This window comes from Bombus affinis, chromosome 2 (assembly GCF_024516045.1).
Source record: "Bombus affinis isolate iyBomAffi1 chromosome 2, iyBomAffi1.2, whole genome shotgun sequence".
Taxonomy (NCBI): Eukaryota; Metazoa; Arthropoda; class Insecta; order Hymenoptera; family Apidae; genus Bombus; species Bombus affinis.
Window position 1 is genome coordinate 1,478,139 of NC_066345.1, and position 18,910 is coordinate 1,497,048.

At 31.3% G+C, this 18,910-nt stretch overlaps 2 protein-coding genes and 1 long non-coding RNA gene across 8 annotated transcripts; 1 reads left to right on the forward strand and 2 right to left on the reverse strand.

Moving 5' to 3' along the window:
* Positions 1-525: 525 nt before the first annotated feature.
* LOC126925548 (uncharacterized) lies at positions 526-1,490 on the reverse strand. The gene is made up of 2 exons (XR_007713988.1): positions 1,342-1,490; positions 526-823 (listed from the first exon to the last, which is right to left on the reverse strand). It is a non-coding gene; the product is annotated as an uncharacterized LOC126925548 (long non-coding RNA).
* A 454-nt stretch (positions 1,491-1,944) lies between these two features.
* LOC126925499 (protein tumorous imaginal discs, mitochondrial-like) lies at positions 1,945-6,488 on the forward strand. Of its 3 annotated transcripts, none has more exons than XM_050741100.1 (6): positions 1,945-2,184; positions 2,988-3,454; positions 4,457-4,720; positions 4,818-5,262; positions 5,700-5,807; positions 5,953-6,179. In XM_050741100.1, the coding sequence occupies exons 1-5, from the start codon at positions 1,989-1,991 to the stop codon at positions 5,798-5,800; spliced, it is 1,473 nt and encodes a 490-aa protein (XP_050597057.1). In that variant the 5' UTR covers positions 1,945-1,988; the 3' UTR covers positions 5,801-5,807; positions 5,953-6,179. The 3 variants fall into 3 exon arrangements, with proteins under 3 accessions (XP_050597057.1, XP_050597047.1, XP_050597067.1); XM_050741110.1 differs by lacking the exon at positions 5,700-5,807 and adding an exon at positions 2,579-2,768 and having other exon boundaries at positions 2,043-2,184; positions 5,953-6,488; XM_050741090.1 differs by lacking the exon at positions 5,700-5,807 and having other exon boundaries at positions 5,953-6,488.
* Positions 6,489-6,636: 148 nt separating this feature from the next.
* LOC126925508 (open rectifier potassium channel protein 1-like) lies at positions 6,637-17,532 on the reverse strand. 4 transcript variants are annotated; one of them, XM_050741151.1, is made up of 6 exons: positions 17,391-17,532; positions 14,592-14,716; positions 11,842-12,081; positions 9,742-10,074; positions 8,991-9,221; positions 6,637-7,943 (listed from the first exon to the last, which is right to left on the reverse strand). In XM_050741151.1, the coding sequence occupies exons 1-6, from the start codon at positions 17,450-17,452 to the stop codon at positions 7,687-7,689; spliced, it is 1,248 nt and encodes a 415-aa protein (XP_050597108.1). In that variant the 5' UTR covers positions 17,453-17,532; the 3' UTR covers positions 6,637-7,686. The 4 variants fall into 4 exon arrangements, with proteins under 4 accessions (XP_050597108.1, XP_050597080.1, XP_050597099.1 ...); XM_050741123.1 differs by having other exon boundaries at positions 14,592-14,845; positions 17,391-17,530; XM_050741142.1 differs by having other exon boundaries at positions 14,592-14,882; positions 17,391-17,424.
* Between the last annotated feature and the right edge of the window lie 1,378 nt (positions 17,533-18,910).

The window sequence follows — 18,910 nt, forward strand, 5'->3', positions numbered from 1 at the left end:
AAACATGATATCATAGGAGATGGCACAATTTCAGTGTGAAATTCTTGGCCCGTCCATAATATTTTTCGAGTTTGTATCAGGAGAACATAACAGCATAAAAGATGACACAATTTCGGCGGTTCTTGAAAATGACCTCATATTCCAGGTATCACCAAAATTCCAAGAAAGGACGTCATATTGGTATACCTGCCAAAATTTCAAGAAATGTCCTCAAATTCTCAGAATTGTTGAGTGTTTACATACATTGGCTTTTTTATTTACATTTTCGAAATTTTTTAATTTTTTGACATTTCCCTTGTTTTAACTTATGAAAATGATAAGAGAGTACAATGAAGCGAGATGGACGAAGTTAAGGATCAATGATAAGACATTCGAATTCGCTTTAGAGAACCTGTTTATTCATTGAATTTAAAAAATTATACAATAATCTTTACAATTACTGCTAATTCAATAGTGATTAACGTACCTAACTATCTGTATTACAGATAAGACATACAGATAGAACATATAAGAAATACAGCTTAATTCTGGTTTTAATCATGTATAATTTATACTTATTTTTACAATATAATTATTGTACAAACATGTCTTTAAACCTATAAATTAGCAGTTGCGTTTCATGCCATATTTCAGGAATTAATAATTTATAGCACTTGTTATAATATAAATACAATTGTAAATCCAAAGCATAGTTACAAAACACGTAATGTAATGAAGTATAGCTAATTACAACTATTTAGAACTAACTACAACTACTTTTATTGACGTGATAAAAGTTCTGTGCTTTTCGTTGTAGTTTCCTGATGTTGCAGCAAAAGTAAACCTGAAACACACAAAGAAATATTAATTTCACTTGTCTTACAGTATAAAAAATAAAATGTAAGAATACGATAATCATTTTTGAATAATATTAATTAAAAATAAATTCATTTGACGCTCGCTATAAAGACTGCTGAAAGTATTTAACAGATTCACCTATACCAGTTAATCAAGGTACGCCTCGATCGCATGCAATTCAATGAAAAATAAAAAATATCGACTGGTAGCTATAAGTTTCAACTTGGTTTAAATGTCGCGTACTTTAGTTTATCCAAGATATTAAGGATCGTAATCTAAATTATTGCAAGACAATTTTCAATTTGACCGGAAGGAAACCGGTGGAGTGGTGGGGAAATGCGAGCGGGAAGCGTGCGAACGCTTGTCTGAATTAATTTTTACAGTAAACTTTAATTTAACGTTAATTGGTAAATGCATTCTATGTAAAAATGTTACGCATAAGCAATTAAATTTCAAAATATATGATATGTGTTTTAGATCTTCAAAAATGTTTTATGTACATACACAATTGCGATGAGTTCTACCAGACAGCCACGCTGCAGCCCGACTATGCTTACCGGCTATGGTAAGCATATATGTATACATGGATTTATCGACATAATACAGTAGTATTGCAAGTTGCAGATACAAAATTGCGCTGCGTTACAAATTCTAACAAGTGGATCAAAGCGCTTACTATAAACAAATTGATCGATATCGTCCGATTATTAAGCTTCCCCCCCCCCCCCACCCGCCGGAGAATGGGAGCCTTCCCCCTACTCAGACCTGTGAATAATACATATATACGGCTGTGCTTATATTTGTTGTCCATCCATAATAAATACAGCAATTTCAAAAATGTCTACTATACTGTAGAATCTGTGTCCATTTTATTTATAAATTATGGTTCGAATACTTTCGTGTACTATGTACTATTGCTGAAAGCAGAGGATGGAAGCATTGTCCATGAAAACTTAATTTAAAATAAAAGATATAAATAAGGATTAATTTACAACAATTATTTCATTGATATATAATATTTTAATAACAAATAATAAGGAACCAAAAATAATTTATCAGGTTTCTCAAATTGTTAAATTTTTTCAATCTGATATTAATATAATTTCCAGAAAACATGCTATAGTCCCAATGTGTCACGTGATAATGCAGCCATGTGTCTTTTATGCAACATGGCGACCGGCAAAGGACTTGCAATCATTTTCCGACCAAAGACTATTAATTTAATCAGCAACAGTAAATTAAATAAATTTCCATGCGGTATTGTGCAAAGATGTAGCACGTGTCAGCGATCTTTTACAACAGTAGCATTGAGTGTCGGCAGCTGGAACTCAAAAAAATCAGGAAAATGTAATGTATACGTCTGATCACGAATATTACGCAGATTACATCACACTTTATTCATAATATATATTTTATTTTAAATTTGTTGACATATTAGATATATCTTGGTATTTTGAAAAAATTTTCTATTTTTAATTATATATAATATCATGAATGCCTTGTCTTCTTACTTACAATTCTAATGAGTAAACTTTCAAAGTAAAATATAACCTGAAATTTCACAACACATGCTTTTCGTTTTTACTCCTAACAATTGTTTATAGTAGTATCTCAGATTGACTTTTGTTCTTTAAATTTTGTTCTAACATATTAATATAAATATCTGTTAATTTTATGCTAACGTGTCAAAGTTATTAACTATGTTAACAAAATTTTAAAGTAAATAAATTATCTTATATAGGGTGTATAGAAAAGCTGGAGTAAATCTTTTAGAGCATATATATAGTACTCATCAAAACAAACAAAAATATTTTAATAATCATTGTTTCAAAAACCATTAATTTTGGAGTTATAAAATGTTTTTGTCAATAAGATATTAACTCAACAGCATATAATCAATATATCTTCCATTTATTTCAACACACACTATGGTATGTTTTATTATAGTAGCATGCACAGTTTGATATCTGACATTTCACAATTCATTGTATCAATTCATTTAATACAGCATCTGATTTGCTACATATTGTACTTCTATATATTAAACATTTCATAACTCCAACACTAATAACTTTTCACTATTATTATTATTATTATATTTAGAAAAATTCTTTCTAATATAAAATGTTATTTATTAAATATAATTGCAGATATGATAGAAAATTTATCCAAAGTTCAAAGAGGAATACATACAACATGCAAACTATTAAAACGTAATTATTATGAAATATTGGGCGTATCTAAGAACGCTGCTGCAAAGGATATTAAAAAGGCTTATTATCAGCTTGCTAAAAAGTATCACCCTGATACAAATAAAGGAGATCCAGATGCAAGTAGAAAGTTTCAAGAAGTTTCAGAAGCATATGAAGTACTAAGTGATGATCAGAAAAGAAAAGAGTATGACACGTGGGGAGCCACATCAGAACAAATGGGGATGGGACAGGGCCATGGTGGTGGCCATGCTGAAAATTTTGCTGAAGGTTGGCAATTCAGATCATCCATCAACCCGGAAGAATTATTTAGGAAGATATTTGGAGAAGGTGGATTTCAAAGTAATATCTTTAATGATTTTGAAGATTATCAAGAATCAAATTATGGTTTTGGAGCAGCTCAAGAGGTACTTTTATATGTAGATTAGAGTCTCCTTATTTGAACTAATAGAGACATAAATAGAGATAATGGAATTTTTGGATAATAGAACAATCATTTTCCTAATATGAAATTTCATTTATTCAAATACACACTGAGATTAATTGATAGTTTTTTCAACTATTTGTAGATCCCATATCTTTCTGGGTGCTAAATCACATAATTTTTTCAATATAAATAACTGCATAGAATTCTTTCTATATGTCAAAACGTTAAAGCCCCTTTACAAACATTACAAATGCTTCAGCATGAGAAGGCATCTCTTCATCACCACTTTTGTTTGCTGTGATCATTCGTGTAAAATCGTCATTATTATCATGTTTATTGCGATGAAATCATTTCTTTGCATTAGTATATTTAAGATTTTTCTATTGTTATCAGCACCAGAGTAATCAATGTGCTTTGAATAATTTTTAATATCATGTTTTTGATTTTTAATGTCTGTGACTGTGACTTTTTCAACATCATGTATTTTTGCTAATTCTGTTGCACTTATACCACTTCCGAGTTATTTAATTATGTCGTATTTTGTTTCGATAGTTTGAACGTTATTAGTTGCATAATAAATTTTTCTAATCAGAATTCACTCGACCGAATAAAAAAAAGAATACATTATATATAAACTAATGGCTAATAAAATATGTACATATTTGAAACAAAAAGAGGTATCCGTTACTGGAAAATATTACATTCGGATATTAGAGTATTTGGATTATGGGTGTTCTACTGTATATATGTATATATATAGAATGTCTCAGAATTATAAGTTTAATTTCTAATGTTGCTGAAGTAAAATAAGCAATGAATATCTCAACATAAATGAACCGGATTCATTGCATATATCATCTTCTTGATTCAGAATAACCAGAGTGGTCAAATATCCTGATAAAGTTGTTTCTTTGTGGGATGCTATTATGTTATACATTTTGGTATATTAATTATTTATAAGCTTTATTTCTCTGATTTTTAGGTTGTTATGAATTTAACATTTTCTCAAGCTGCCAGAGGAGTGAATAAAGATATTCAGTTAAATGTAGTAGATAAGTGCCCAAAATGTTTAGGGTCACGATGTGAACCAGGAACGAAAGCAGTTAGGTGCCAGTATTGCAATGGAACTGGAATGGAAACGATTAGTACTGGCCCTTTTGTAATGAGATCTACTTGTCGTTATTGTCATGGTAGCAGAATGTTCATTAAATATCCATGCACGGAATGTCAAGCAAAAGGACAAACGGTACAAATACATTTTTGTGTTAATTAAAATTAAATAAATTTTTTTAAATAAATATTTCTGTATGTCATAATTGTTTTGCAATAAAATATTTTAATAGGTGCAACGCAGGAAAGTAACAGTCCCAGTACCAGCTGGTGTCGAAGATGGTCAAACTATTCGGATGGCTGTTGGTAATAAAGAAGTATTTATAACATTCCGTGTGGAAAAATCGAAATACTTTCGAAGAGATGGTGCAGACATACATACAGATGCTGAAATTTCGTTATCACAAGCAGTACTGGGTGGTACAATAAGAATAGAAGGCGTTTATGAAGATCATACTATACAAATTCGGCCTGGCACTTCGTCCCATACTAAAATTCGACTTAATAATAAAGGAATGAAAAAAGTGAATGGTATAGGATATGGAGACCATTATGTACAAATTAAAATTGTTGTACCTACAAAATTAACTGATAAACAATTGGCATTACTCCAAGCTTATGCTGAACTTGAAGATGATACACCTGGAACTATATATAGCATAACATATAAAACAGATGGTAAGGATAAACATGATGAATCATGATACTGTGAACAGTACATTACAAAAGTAGAGAAAAATTAATAAAATTTTTGTCTTCTTTTTTCTTCTTTATATAATAAATTAAACTTAGTAACAATTTTGAAGTTATAAATATTCCGAATAGAATTTTTTCAATAATTTTTGTTTCTCGTAAAATCAAGTATAAGATTAGATTTGTGTGTCGCTTGAGTTTCCTCATGTGTACCTGGCCTTGCTAATTAAATAAATGATGTAAAAATTTATATATGCGTTTCATTAGCGTTTCATATTAATAAAATATGTTTTTGAAGAATAAAAGAATGTTAACAGATTGCATAACAAATAACTTAATAATCAAACAAGTTTTATATATCTCCGTAATTACTTTACTTTACAAGTTCTATTACCTCGAGAGTATACGTACTTTTTTGGCAGGTCCAAAAGTAAAAACTCAAGCGAGACAGAAAACACAAAGTGAACCAAATGATGAAAATGATGGTCTCCTTAACAAAATCAAGAAAGCAATATTTGGGTAAAACTTGGGTGAGTGAATTTTTAGGAGGAAACGCAAAAATTATTTTTTTCTGTATAATTCATCTGCCCGATTAATAAGTTAATAATAAAGTGTGATTTTTTAATATAGATTATTCTGAGAAATTCTACTTTATTACATTTGTTTTACCTACAGGAACTAAACAAAGTTATGCTGGTCCTTTGGATTTGTTGGAATCCATACGAATAGCATTAGATGACAAGGGTATTTCTCATATAAACTCTGGGTCTTCTAAATGCGAAGAAGATACATCTCAAAATAATAGTGAAAAGAAAAGCAGTAGCTCGATAAATGAAGATGTTGACACAATGAGAAGACGAAAAGTATCGTAAATTCAATGACTAAAAAATTATTTGCAGCAACGCTAGAAGTAATTAAACAAGAGATATAAAAGTAAAAGTTATTACCATGTAAAAGATTCTGATGCATCGATGTTATAAATATTACTTAAATTTCAAACAAATTGACTAATGTGTGTAATCCACTGTGTAATCCACTTTTTCAAACGTAATTATATGCTGGGAATATTGTTTATTTGATTAATATAGTTTGCTAATGTATTTGTGCAAATGTATTCATACAAAGATTAATAGTTACCGAAGTATCAGAATTAATAGATAATTATAGTTATATCACTTGTGTAATAAACTATGCAAACTGTCATATTTCTACTTATGTTTTATCGCTATATCCTTCATTCCATACCATACTATCCAAAACAAATTTATATGTTTAACATTTTATTATTAATTTTAATATCTTGAATTTCATTTCACTACGTTTAGTATAAATTAATTTATCGCAAATGAAACAAAACTATAAAGTATAAATTTAATTTATTAGTTTACATTGATTACAAATGCAGAAGTATGTGTAAAATATAAACAATATATAATAATAGATTATAGATAATGTCCATATTATGATTTTAAATCAGTATTTTACTTTAAATAATTTCTTCAGTAATCAAATGTTTAGGGTTCAAGTAATACAGATATATATACATATACATGATTTTTTAATTTGGCAAGTATAGTATAGTCATACTAGAAAGTTACACGATAAATATCATTTTGTAAATATCAATATTGAATTTTTTTAATGTAAGTACAACAGAATGAAGAAAATTTATTGATTGAAAGAGATAAATATCATGTTAATTATCTTTAATAAAAGATGAAAGAAATGTGATTTCTAACACATTTTATGTTTTCATATCAAAATTTTCATTATTCTTGTCATATATTAATATTTACTGTATGTACAATGATATCTTTATGCATGTGAAAATACAGTGTGTTAATATTCGTAGTAATTAAAGATTCTTACTAATTGATGCAGAATGTGTTTCATTACACCTGCTGCCTACGAAGAACGTTAATTTATTGGATATTCCTAACTAGGGATATTAAATATTTACATAATTTAAAAGTATTTCTATAAATATTATATAAAATATTCATGAAATAATTTTATCGATTCTGGAGTTTGTGACGTATGAAGTATTGTATATATATGTATGTATATATTCAATTATTTTATTCATTTTATGCCGATATCGTGTTTCGTATTATCTTACGAATGCTAATAAATTATGATGTTATAGCTGAAGAATATTGTTATTTATAATATATACTTTGTAATTAAAACATATGGTGTAAATGTGGAACATAGAATTCTATTGTGTTTTATATATTTATAATTTCTTATAAAATTTTATTCTGAAAATTATCGATGTTGAAATTACATTTTACTGATATGTATAGTTTAATGCAATTCAGTGAAATATGCATTACAACGAAATAGCTTTATGACAAATTATCTTTAAGATAGTCATATATTCGAAATATAAAACGTTTCTTGAAAATACTAAGCTTCGATTAATAAACCATATTTGAGACCAATATTGGTCAAGTTCTGAGTAGTTGATACACCCAAAACCGCAACCGCAATAGCAGCAATAGTGACTGCACCTTCCAAGTAAAGACCGTATAATACTCGCACATAGCCAACTATTGTTGAAAGACCACCAGCAGCAGTAAAATCTAAAGGAAATAGGACACTTGCTGCAATTGGCCTGGATCTAGCTACTCCAAAACACAAGACTCCCAGCAGATAGTAAGTGGCTGTAATTGAAAATAATGTATAGTTACTCATATTAATATTCGAACATGGTACTATCTCTGCGATAATAACGAGTTATTCTGAGTGGTAATTTTTATCGACCTTAATTTTGTTTCACCCTGTATATGACATTATTTACTTAAAGTCATATTTTAAATCAATTGGCAAAGTTTTGCTTTTTTAACATGAAACATGCCTTATAAGGCCATATTTTTATCCTAATAAAAAATACTACTTGAATCAGATTTTATGACTCCAGAGATCCCTAAAACAAGTCCCATTGAAATCACCGATGACATATTTACTGACACTAAATTTTACCAGCATCAGACTTGCCCAACAACACAGTTGACCGACACCAGACTACATCAACAACAGCTTCAACATAATTATTATGTTTGGCAGTATGACTGTCAGTATCAGCACAGGCAAATAAGAGCGGATTTTTATTTATGCATGTAAGTTTATTGCTGCAGATAAAATCGGTGGCCGACCGCTTTACAGCAGCCGGGTTAAAAATGCTAACCCAAACTTAACACAAACCACGAATTTGATATTGATTTGTATTGAAATTACATTCAAGATTATCGTAAATTAATTGAAATTTACAAACCAAAACTTATTTAATTGCTAGTTTGTGTTCGATATTTGGTTTGGATTAGTTCCTTAATCCGTACACCGTAAGGTGGCAGGCTATCAATCATCTATAGCATAAAATCTATCTAAGTAAAAGTCCTCTCTTACTTCCTTGTGCTAATACTGCCAGTCAATCGAAGCTGTCGTCAGCTGTGGTCTATGAAATCTTGTGTCGGTCAAATTTAGTGTTAGTAAATATTCATCGGCGAAATCTGTGTCAATGGTTTCAATGGGATCCCCTAAAACTGTCCTGTTTGTAATTAATCGCGTAAAGTTAACAGACATATAAATTTACTCCAGGTTTTTACTTTTTCGGATCACTAATCGTGATAACGTTATATTAACCAATCTCATGGAAAAATTATATGAATATTACAAGTGTATATACATGGGCATTATGATTTTATAATTACCTACACAAACGAAGGGCACTACCTTAACCCATTTTGGTACTGGCGGTGTATAACTTAGCTCTGTTTGTTCGTATCCTTCAAGTATCCTCGATATAGCATATCTTTGCAATCGTACTGCTAACAGAAGACCAAGATTCATAACTAAAAGAAAATGTGCAGGTATACCAATTGCTGCAAAAATAACAGTTACTGTTCGACCAGCTGTCGTTCGTGGAACCGGGGCACCAAAACCTAAGAGAAATAAAGGCATATTACAAACTGGCAAAAGTAAACAAATATATGTGCCTATACGTAACTATGTTGCTTAAGCATCTAAAAACAGTATAAAATAAATAAAAGTAAGCGCCCGATCATATTTTTCGAAAGATTAGTTATCAGACTGCGCATTTTTGTGAACTTATAGGAAATTAGAAAGTGCAAAATTACACATATACATAGCACGAAAGACATGTAAACTATTCGATGTATAATGCTTTCCATAATATTTGTTAGGTAAAACAATTTTGTACCGAGGTTTAATTCTATCAATTATATTCTCAAAAATATAAATTTCCATAAAAATCCGCAGTCTATTCGTTATCTCTCCTAAGTTTGCTAATGTTACATTTTACACTAATTATTTAAAGAAACAATACAATGTGCATATTAAAATCTTGCACTTGAAACTAATACCGTTTGTATTTCTCCTTTTTTATATTTATCGCAATAATTAAGAAGCATTTATTTGCTACAGAAACAACATTTTAATTACCAAGAGTGGTGAGAAGTGAAAGCGCAAATAAGATACAACCCGGAAACGTCCAAAGTTGTCCACTATTTCCACTTTCGCCATATCCAGAACTAACTGCCATCAATAGCAACTGCTCGTGTTTCTCTACATATTGATGCACTTTGTTACTCCAAAGCGGTTCTACGTCTTCTTCTTTTTCTGTACGCAACTGTCTCAATTCCGTCGCTAAGCCAACTGCTAAATCTTTCTGCATATCCTTCAATTTTACAACTTGCTCACGTTCCCGAGGTCCCTCAATGACACAAAAAGCCACTGCACCAGCAATTGCCCAAATGGTAAGTAACCACGTCAATCCTATAATACGTAAACCACGTTTGTTAACTAAAAATAGTAAAAGCGAATTACACATTAAAATTGTTTATCGATATGAGAATCATTTTTTTCAATAAATCACTGTACGCCCCGCTGCTTAGGTTGACCTCCTTTCGTTCGTATCAGGAGGTTTACTTGCGTGCAGGGATATTTTGGTTTATTTTTAATTATCAATAAAAACAAAGCCGAAAACGCAATTTTTTATTCTTGATTCTCGTCTTATTTCGGCGTCAAGAATCACCCCTTAAATTATGAAACATCTGTAGCCGAACACTCTGTACGATGGCATACGAAAATATTCAAACACTCCTAAAAGCTTTGATTTGAAAAGCTTCGCTTCGAGAGCTCATTGTACACCTAAGGACAATGGAGAAAGTCCATATATATGTATATATCTTCTATCTGTATTGGTTTATGCGATATAACGAATTTTCTGTTTTTATTTTGTGTTATCTAATTATTAGAGGTGCGCGGATACTCGATATTTCGAGTTTGGATGGGGTCGAGAATTCTACTCGAGATTGTGTCGTGATCCCCAAAGTTTGTAACGTCTGCGTACTCCCGATATTTCGTATCGTTTCTTATAGTCAAATGTGGAACATCATTTCAAATCTAAAGGTAGAAAATCCGATTGTAAAATTAAAAAAATGCAGACCAGATCCAAGCCTCGGGTACCAGCAACTTTGGGTACTTTGGTATACCCTTACTAATTACCTTCACAGAAAATGACCACGTTGTATTTAGAGGTAATCCTGTAAACGTCTTATCGTGGATCCGATTACATTCTGAATGATTCCTGAATTTGTCGAAAAGCTTGTTCCATTCTGAACCTTAATATATTAACATCATCAATAGAGTTTTCACTGTTTGCAAAATTCTTTATATCTCATAAACAAAGATAGAGTATACGTTTATATAAACTTCTCTCATTGTTTTTAGATTTACAACCAACTCCTCGAGCGAGTCTCACACGTTCTGTTACACCCTGTATACTATGTGAAATATTTGAAAATCTCATTAGCACCGTAACGAGACTCGACCTCGATTATTACTCCTACCTCGAGTCTGAAAATCGGATCTGAAAATGTAATAGAGGTTACAAGATATTTATTGGAAGCATACGTTTCGCAAAAATCAACAAAGTATTTCAACAGTCAATTATGCGTTATATTCATAGAATACGGTATGTAGCGAGACCATCTTTAGCACTTATACGAGTAAAGCTTCGACTTTTAGTTTCTGCAGCTGTTCTTGTTTGAAAACTCCTCTATAATTGGACTTTCTGTAATAGAAGTTCACCACTTTTCCCCAGTACCTATTATTCTTTGTTCACATAATAGGAGCTCTTCAGATAGGTGAATTCAACCAGTAAGAGTTCAGTTAAACGACTAAATTACTAACTTAACTAAAGTTTCGTTTCAATAGTTGGAGTTCAGATAAGTAGAGTTCTACTGTAACTGAATGTTTAAGACTACTGTCGTGTTGTACACTAATTTCGCACTAAATGTACGTTTAGCGATAAATGTCTTGCGACTTCTATATCCATTTTCGGATTGATTTCAAATTCTAGTATTATAAGTTTAGTTTTGTGGGGACAAAAACAATATTCATAAAAATATTGTGTGGTAAGTGTTCGAATACTTTCATGAGCCACTATATGTATATTTTATGAAAAATATCTTCGATACACTATTTTCTAATAGCAATAATAAATTATGAGCGAAAGAGGAGATATCAATGTATTTTTACCAAACATCGAGAGTGATAATCTTCCTAGAAATCTAATATGTCTCCATATTTTCGAAAATCCTTTTACATTTGACGAAGCTACATCTTCTTCTTCGACGATATCTTTAACGGATGGTAAAACCCTGAGTCGCAATGGTAGTCCAACTGTTGTTTGAATAGCAATTGATTTCGTCGGTTTTTCGGAATTTGCGGTCGTTTTGCATCGCGGAGAGATGTCTTCCGAAATTGTTGTAGGTGTATCTAAGAATAATAGACTAAATTATTACTATACTTCCAAAGTATATAATTTTAATGCAACCTTTAAAAGTGATTTTCTTGCTTTATAATGTATCACGTAGATGATAAAAAATGATGATAAAAAGGAAATATATTTTCTTTATTCAAAATCATTATAGTTAAATATAGCATTGTCTCTAGTAACGACGAGCCTCGCAAATCTTTAAGAATACAAGGTCTGGCACAATAACATGTACAGGTGGGCGTGAGGTGATTTCTTATGAAAAAATAAGAAGAAAATTTGACTAGCGTATACTTGAACTTGGCTGATCACCGAGTATGAGTAAATAATCGTCAGGAAATTATCCTATACATGAAAATAAATCGAAAATAAGTGGAACAAATTTTTCACAAGATTCTTTGTTTTCGAGAAAAATAAATTTGAAAACATATCATGCGCGTGAATCAGGCCTGTTCTTAACTAAGCATATCGGTGCTTGGCATTGATAGTGGCATAACTCAACAAATTTTAAACTACACTATGTTTCTATTTTTATCATGTAAAACAGTAAATATTTATAATTCCATCGGTTTTGCGTCATAAGGAAAAATTATTACTTATGCTGTTATCAATCTGGCCTTAGTTTTACAACACTGGCTCATCTTCAGTCGTTTTGCGACAAGTGGAAAGTTATATTGCTTTCGCGAATAGTCGCATAGCTTGTATTAAGTCAGCCTTATAACATCGTTGAAACGACTCGCGAAGATTTCTTTGTAAATTTGAAAAAAACTCTTCTCTAAAATATATATCTTTCGGGTTGTGCCACTATCAATGTTGTGCCAAACAGCGGCACCCAAACTTTATTTTCTTGGGAATGAAACCTTAAATGGAAAGTATTTTTACTTATTTTTGCACGTACAATAATCTCCTATTGACTGTTTACTCTTACCCAGTCGCTAATTAGTCACGATCAAGCGTCTTAGAAAAATTTTCAAACTCGATTTTCTCAGAAATTAAGCTTCGAACGAAAAAATGTTATTCGATATTTTCTCCCTATTTTTTTATAAGGAATTATCATATGCCCGCTTGTCTATAGCCCATACATACATGTTATTCGATTCGATCCTGTATACGTACATAGATATGTTCCTGTAATGCATGAAATGTTATTACTTCGTTGAATTTATTGTGTATATTGTCAATATATTTCTTTAATTTGAATTACAATTATATAGTACAGTACAGTATATACGCATCTTGAAATTCATCTAAATTTTCTTAGGCTTAACTTCCAATTTTAAACTCTACAGTAAGTTTCACTGTCCTACATTTGGTTTTTCCTTACGTATTGATTTAGTTCTTCTTAACGCGTTATTATTAATGAAACCAGAAATAGCATATACATCCAACCGGTGATATAGTCATCAAACTTATATTCCTGTACAATTCTGCAAATTATATAGTATTATTTAAAATTATTGTATAGTATACATGTATATGTATACTAAAGATAGAAAAATAAAGATAAAGATTTTGTCATGAAATAATTACAGAAGCTTAGAAATATTTTAAAACTATCGCCAAAATGGTTTGGTTTATTTTAATTTTACTTTCTCTTACTTTTATTATTTTATTTAGTATTGTTGTAAATTTATGCTTTATGCGTTTTATATGTTCATATAAACATTTTTATATGTCTTATGTAAAAAAGCGTAAAATTTTGAGTTATTATAAAGAATGATTATACCTAAGGAATTATTATTATTATTATCTATCGTCGTTTAAATTCGGCCTGTCTCTAATAAATGACTTTATTAAGTATAAGTATAATTAGCTTTCATCTATTATTAAATAATCAATTAACGAGTAACTAAGTGTAGAGGTGGTAGTAGTAAACCTAAACGTACACATATCAAAAGAGCAAATGAATATTTCACAACATAATATAAAACTATGTGATTAGAACTAGATTTACACGTGGAATGATCATTTCATATACACACATATGTTCTAACTGGTTCGTAATTTTAATATCCTTTTGTGTTCCAACATACTTACATTGATATATCTTTGTCAAATTAAGTTAATATATCGACTTGTATAAGTTATTTATATGAGGTGTATTTAAAACTGAAACTAAGAAGAAAACATAAAAAAATGTGAAGATCACAGGACCGTGAAGAGTTAAACTGTTATATAATTTATGTAAGATACACGTCTCTACGTCTAAACATTCTAAAGAATTCACTTTGAAAATAGTATATTTTCCAATGACGTTTACTTGAATATACAGGAGTTGGAGAAAATAAAATATATGTATTTATGCATGCATAATATGTATATGACGCATAAGAGGTGTTTCCATTATTTTGTCCAACCCCTGTACACAATATGATCACTGTACACAATCCGTACACTGTACTGTACACAATCTTGACAAACACTGTTAAAATTTAATCAACGATACATAAACGTAAATATCTTTAATACGTTATCATACGATGTTAAAACACTCGAGGAAAATTAGCCATACCTATTGCAAAAACTACATCGTTGTCGTCTTCATTCTGGTTGTGCCTCTGCTGTTCGGTCATCGTTATGTGAAACTCGGTAACGCGATGTCCGATCTCGTCCTTCGATTTCGGATGTATTACGTTCCTATGGGCAGAATGTCGTATTTTGTGGATCTTGATCGCCCTGTGCATTTTCTTCCCGGCATGTTGTTTACGAGCGCATGTAACGGCGGACAGCGAAACAGGTGTCAACTTCGCAACGTCTATAACATCACTAACGGGCGTCGGAACACCCCCAAGGATTGGCGGTGCTGGGAAAAGGGGCACGTCCATTGACAAAGGTCAAGGTTCCTCCGCTTATGAAGTACAATGCTATCATCAATAGCGATTTCTTTCTTTAACCTAGTCCTTTGTTGGTTCTACATCAATGTATCAAGGTAATCGAGGTAATGTGTAACTTCTTTCTTTACACATATAACTACTGCACTGGTGATGCAATCGTTTCCATTTCATAACTATTTATCCATGACCTTTCAGTATGCACAAATTTAATTTATAAAGAATATTTACAGAGGAACAAAGAAGTTTTGGGTTGAAACTGGTTCGTAAGAGATGTTTGTACAAGAGGAAACTGTTTGGTAGTAGCATTTTATATTTAATGGATTTAAATTCGAGCATCTTTTGATACTTTTGATATTTTCAAGTTTTATTTTTTATTTATTTCTAGGTGTATTTAAAAGAGATAATGATAGGAATGTTCGTTCCATTTCGTGGTCATCGTTATATGTATTGCCTTTGTAAAATTTACGTAAGAGTTATAGCTTATTTTATGTTCTTATTTCATATAATATTATTATAATTTGTTCTTAACATCTTATTAATGCATGTAATATTAGAAAATTTTCTAATTCATTTATGACTTACAATTGCAACAACATCTGAAATAATGAAAACAAATTTCTGCGTTAGTTCAAAATATGAATAGTAACCATTTTGATTCTATTTAGTTTCTTTATATATTTTATCTATATATTCTATTTATCTTCTCTAGTCGATCACTTACGGAAATTTAATTATTCAATTATGCTAGATAAAGTTACTTGAGGCGGTGCTAGGTCTAGATTACTGCACACCTAAGTATATAATACCAGGCAAAGCTCAGAGAGAAAGAGAAGGTTGGGGTTAGAGCAGAGGCAAGAGCTTTGTGATATGAAGAGAGTATAAGAAGAGGTGTAGGTGGATTATTAGATAAAGAATGCGTAAAAGAAAAAGAAAGGAAAATTGAAAGAACAGAAAGTATCAGAGCAAGAGAAGTGACTGCAACCAGCTAGGTATAGAAAATCTAAAACAGCAGGAGATTGATATAATTTTAAAGTTCTGACGGAAAGGGACGAACAGTTGCAAGGTCAAGATGCAATATAATAGAATTTGGAATGCCAAATATAATAATAGGTACAAATATGTACATAAGAGTAGTGGGTAAAGCGAAATATCTGGAGAATGAAGGAAAAGGAGGCAGCCAAAGGCCTGTAGACGGGGAAATCGTTACTGGTTGAAAGAGGAAAAGAGAAAATGTATTTTATGTAGGTTAGAGATAGGCACATTAAATCACTTATTAAAAGATTGCTATAGATACTGCTATAACAATTATTAAAATACTGCTAAGCTTCTGGCGTACTAAGAGAGGAAGAGATAGGAGAATAGGGTTGTCATTTATAAAATCACCGGATTTTCAGAGGTCAATTTCACCCCCTTAAAATGAATCTGAACAGGAGAACAAATTTGCTTGATACATTTCTGTGTTTTCTCCACATATCCCCAAAGTTTCTTAATTTTTAGAGTTTGCAGGTTGCAAATCTTCCGTTGTCGAATGAAAAAATCTCTCCACTACTTCGATAGCCTACTTCTTTACTACCCTGTACTACCATTACCCTCCCTCTTTCATCTTCAATTCAGTGGTTGGAATATTTGTTACTCTTTCCATTCCTTATATGTCACTATGACATACTTTTGTGCATAGTACGGAAACTAGAACCAACCACCCTATATATGTATAATCTCGACAATATATTTCAAGGGCATCAAAATCAGTAAGGAGGTAACTATTCGGCAACTTGGCCAAGCTTATTGATATTTATACTATAATCTTTTTTCACCATTCGGAAGAGCAAGATAACAAAACCTAATTTCTGTGTCACCCTGTATGATCGTAATAAAAGCTTACATAACGTATTAATAGTAAGTTTAATATAATGAAAAGTTTAAAGATTTATTAAATTAATTTTCGATATTTAACTATCCGTTAGAAATGATTTATTTTAGCATATTTTCCATCTGTAATTGTTGGTATTATTTTTTCACATACATATTTCGTTGAGTAATCATGTCAAACAAATTTACAAAAATAAGAGTTGTATTATTTATATGTTCTTTCATTTTTTAACTGTCATATAATTATACTTATTATACTTGTACTTCAAATATAGTTAAGAAATACGTAGAATTATTTGTTTAATCTCTGTTTAAAGAATACTAAGTTCGAACCACTCGAATGTACTATAGGTCAGTCGTAGTATATGCTCGATGCTTAAAAATCATAAACAATACTTATGTTTCTATTTTCCTAGATATCGAATGCATGCTCCTTTTCCTTCGCGTTTGTGATGTAAATGTAATCTCAAAGTAAACGTTTAAAAAAGGAGCTGCGTGATAACAGAAAAACAAAGCTGATAAAGCTGCACTTAAAGGTCATATAATGTATGTGTACGTATTTATCATACCGGTGATTATGTCTTCTTTAAATCTACTCATGTACTTACTGTATACACGTATGACCATTGAATGAAAGTCCACGCATCAATATGTAGGCACGACCACACATAATAAACGCGGTTGGTACATCATAAATGAAAGGGAATGGAAGGAATATAAAGTTGAACTTGAAAATTACGATGTTTAGGAATCAAGACGAGACGATCCGTATACTCCTCCGAACAATTTACAGACTACTGGCTTCGAATAGCATTTCGTAGATTTGGCGCATTGCATGCTACGGTGAAGGATGTAGTAACGTAAATGGTTCCCTATCGATACACTAAAATTAGAACACAACCTTGGAATAAATCACGAAGATATTAGCCAAATTTCATCGCTCTCCTCGTTTTCTCCAGTAAGATACATCACGGTAGGTCATTGTCGGATGTTGACCTAATTATATATGAATAATTTACGGTAGACACAGTGATTCGTAACGCTTGTACAAAATTTTGATGTGTACGTTATACAAAACATTTTAATATTCCATTAGCACTCCCATAAAACACAACTATCGTGATTATATTGATAAAATTTGGGGCGGTATTTGAAACGGTAAAATTTAGCGGAGACATTTAGACAGATTTAGGCCACGAGTCACTAGCGACAGAACTGTCGCTTTAATAGTTCTACAGGGTGAGTCACATGAATACTTGTTTTAATTTTTGAGATAAAGAGAAATGTTTGAAACAAAAATTGTTTGGTTCCAAGAGGGCCATCATATGGCTGTCAAAACGTTTTATCCGCTGGATGCGCTTAGAATATTTGAAGTTCGCCGTCATTTGTTTAAATGCAACCACGTATTTTTGAACACCTGCCATTGTAGCCACTCTCAAAGCGATTTCAATGACTACAGTCATTCAAGACCACAAAAGTACCTGTGTGAAAAATGAAAATTCATAAAGCGTGCTTCTGAAACGGAACATTCTATAATATGAAGGCAAACAGTTGTGGATTACTGAAACACTAAAACGGCTACTAACTTTGACACAAGATCAGAGAGGACACATGTTGACACGAACTTTTTCCACTGTTTTTGTGACTCCTGCTCACTTTTGAAGCGTGTCCCATATATTACGATACACCCCGTATATTAAAATTGGTTTCTCACGTCATATTGGCGATCAACCGTATGCAGCGAGTGAATATTTTTGTTTATGTACGAGGCTGATAAAACTGTATTTTATTTTCTCATTGGATCGTTAGTGGCAACGTAAAGTAAACTACATTCCTAATACAATAATCCCAAAGGTAAACGCGAACGATTATCACCTAGCCAACCATCTATACCATACTTTAAAAGGAATTTCCACCTAGATAAGGTTTCAGTTTGTGCACAATGAAATACCAGATATTTAATTCACGATAAATTGTTAAATCTGTATTTGTGGGATAGGTCTATAGCCAACGACATGATCGTCTACATAGAGTTTTACTGGAAAGTTGATCATTTTTAATGAACCGCAAAAAGATGTTTCATCGCGATAATATCATAATACAAACGCTGGATAAAGGCAACCTTGAA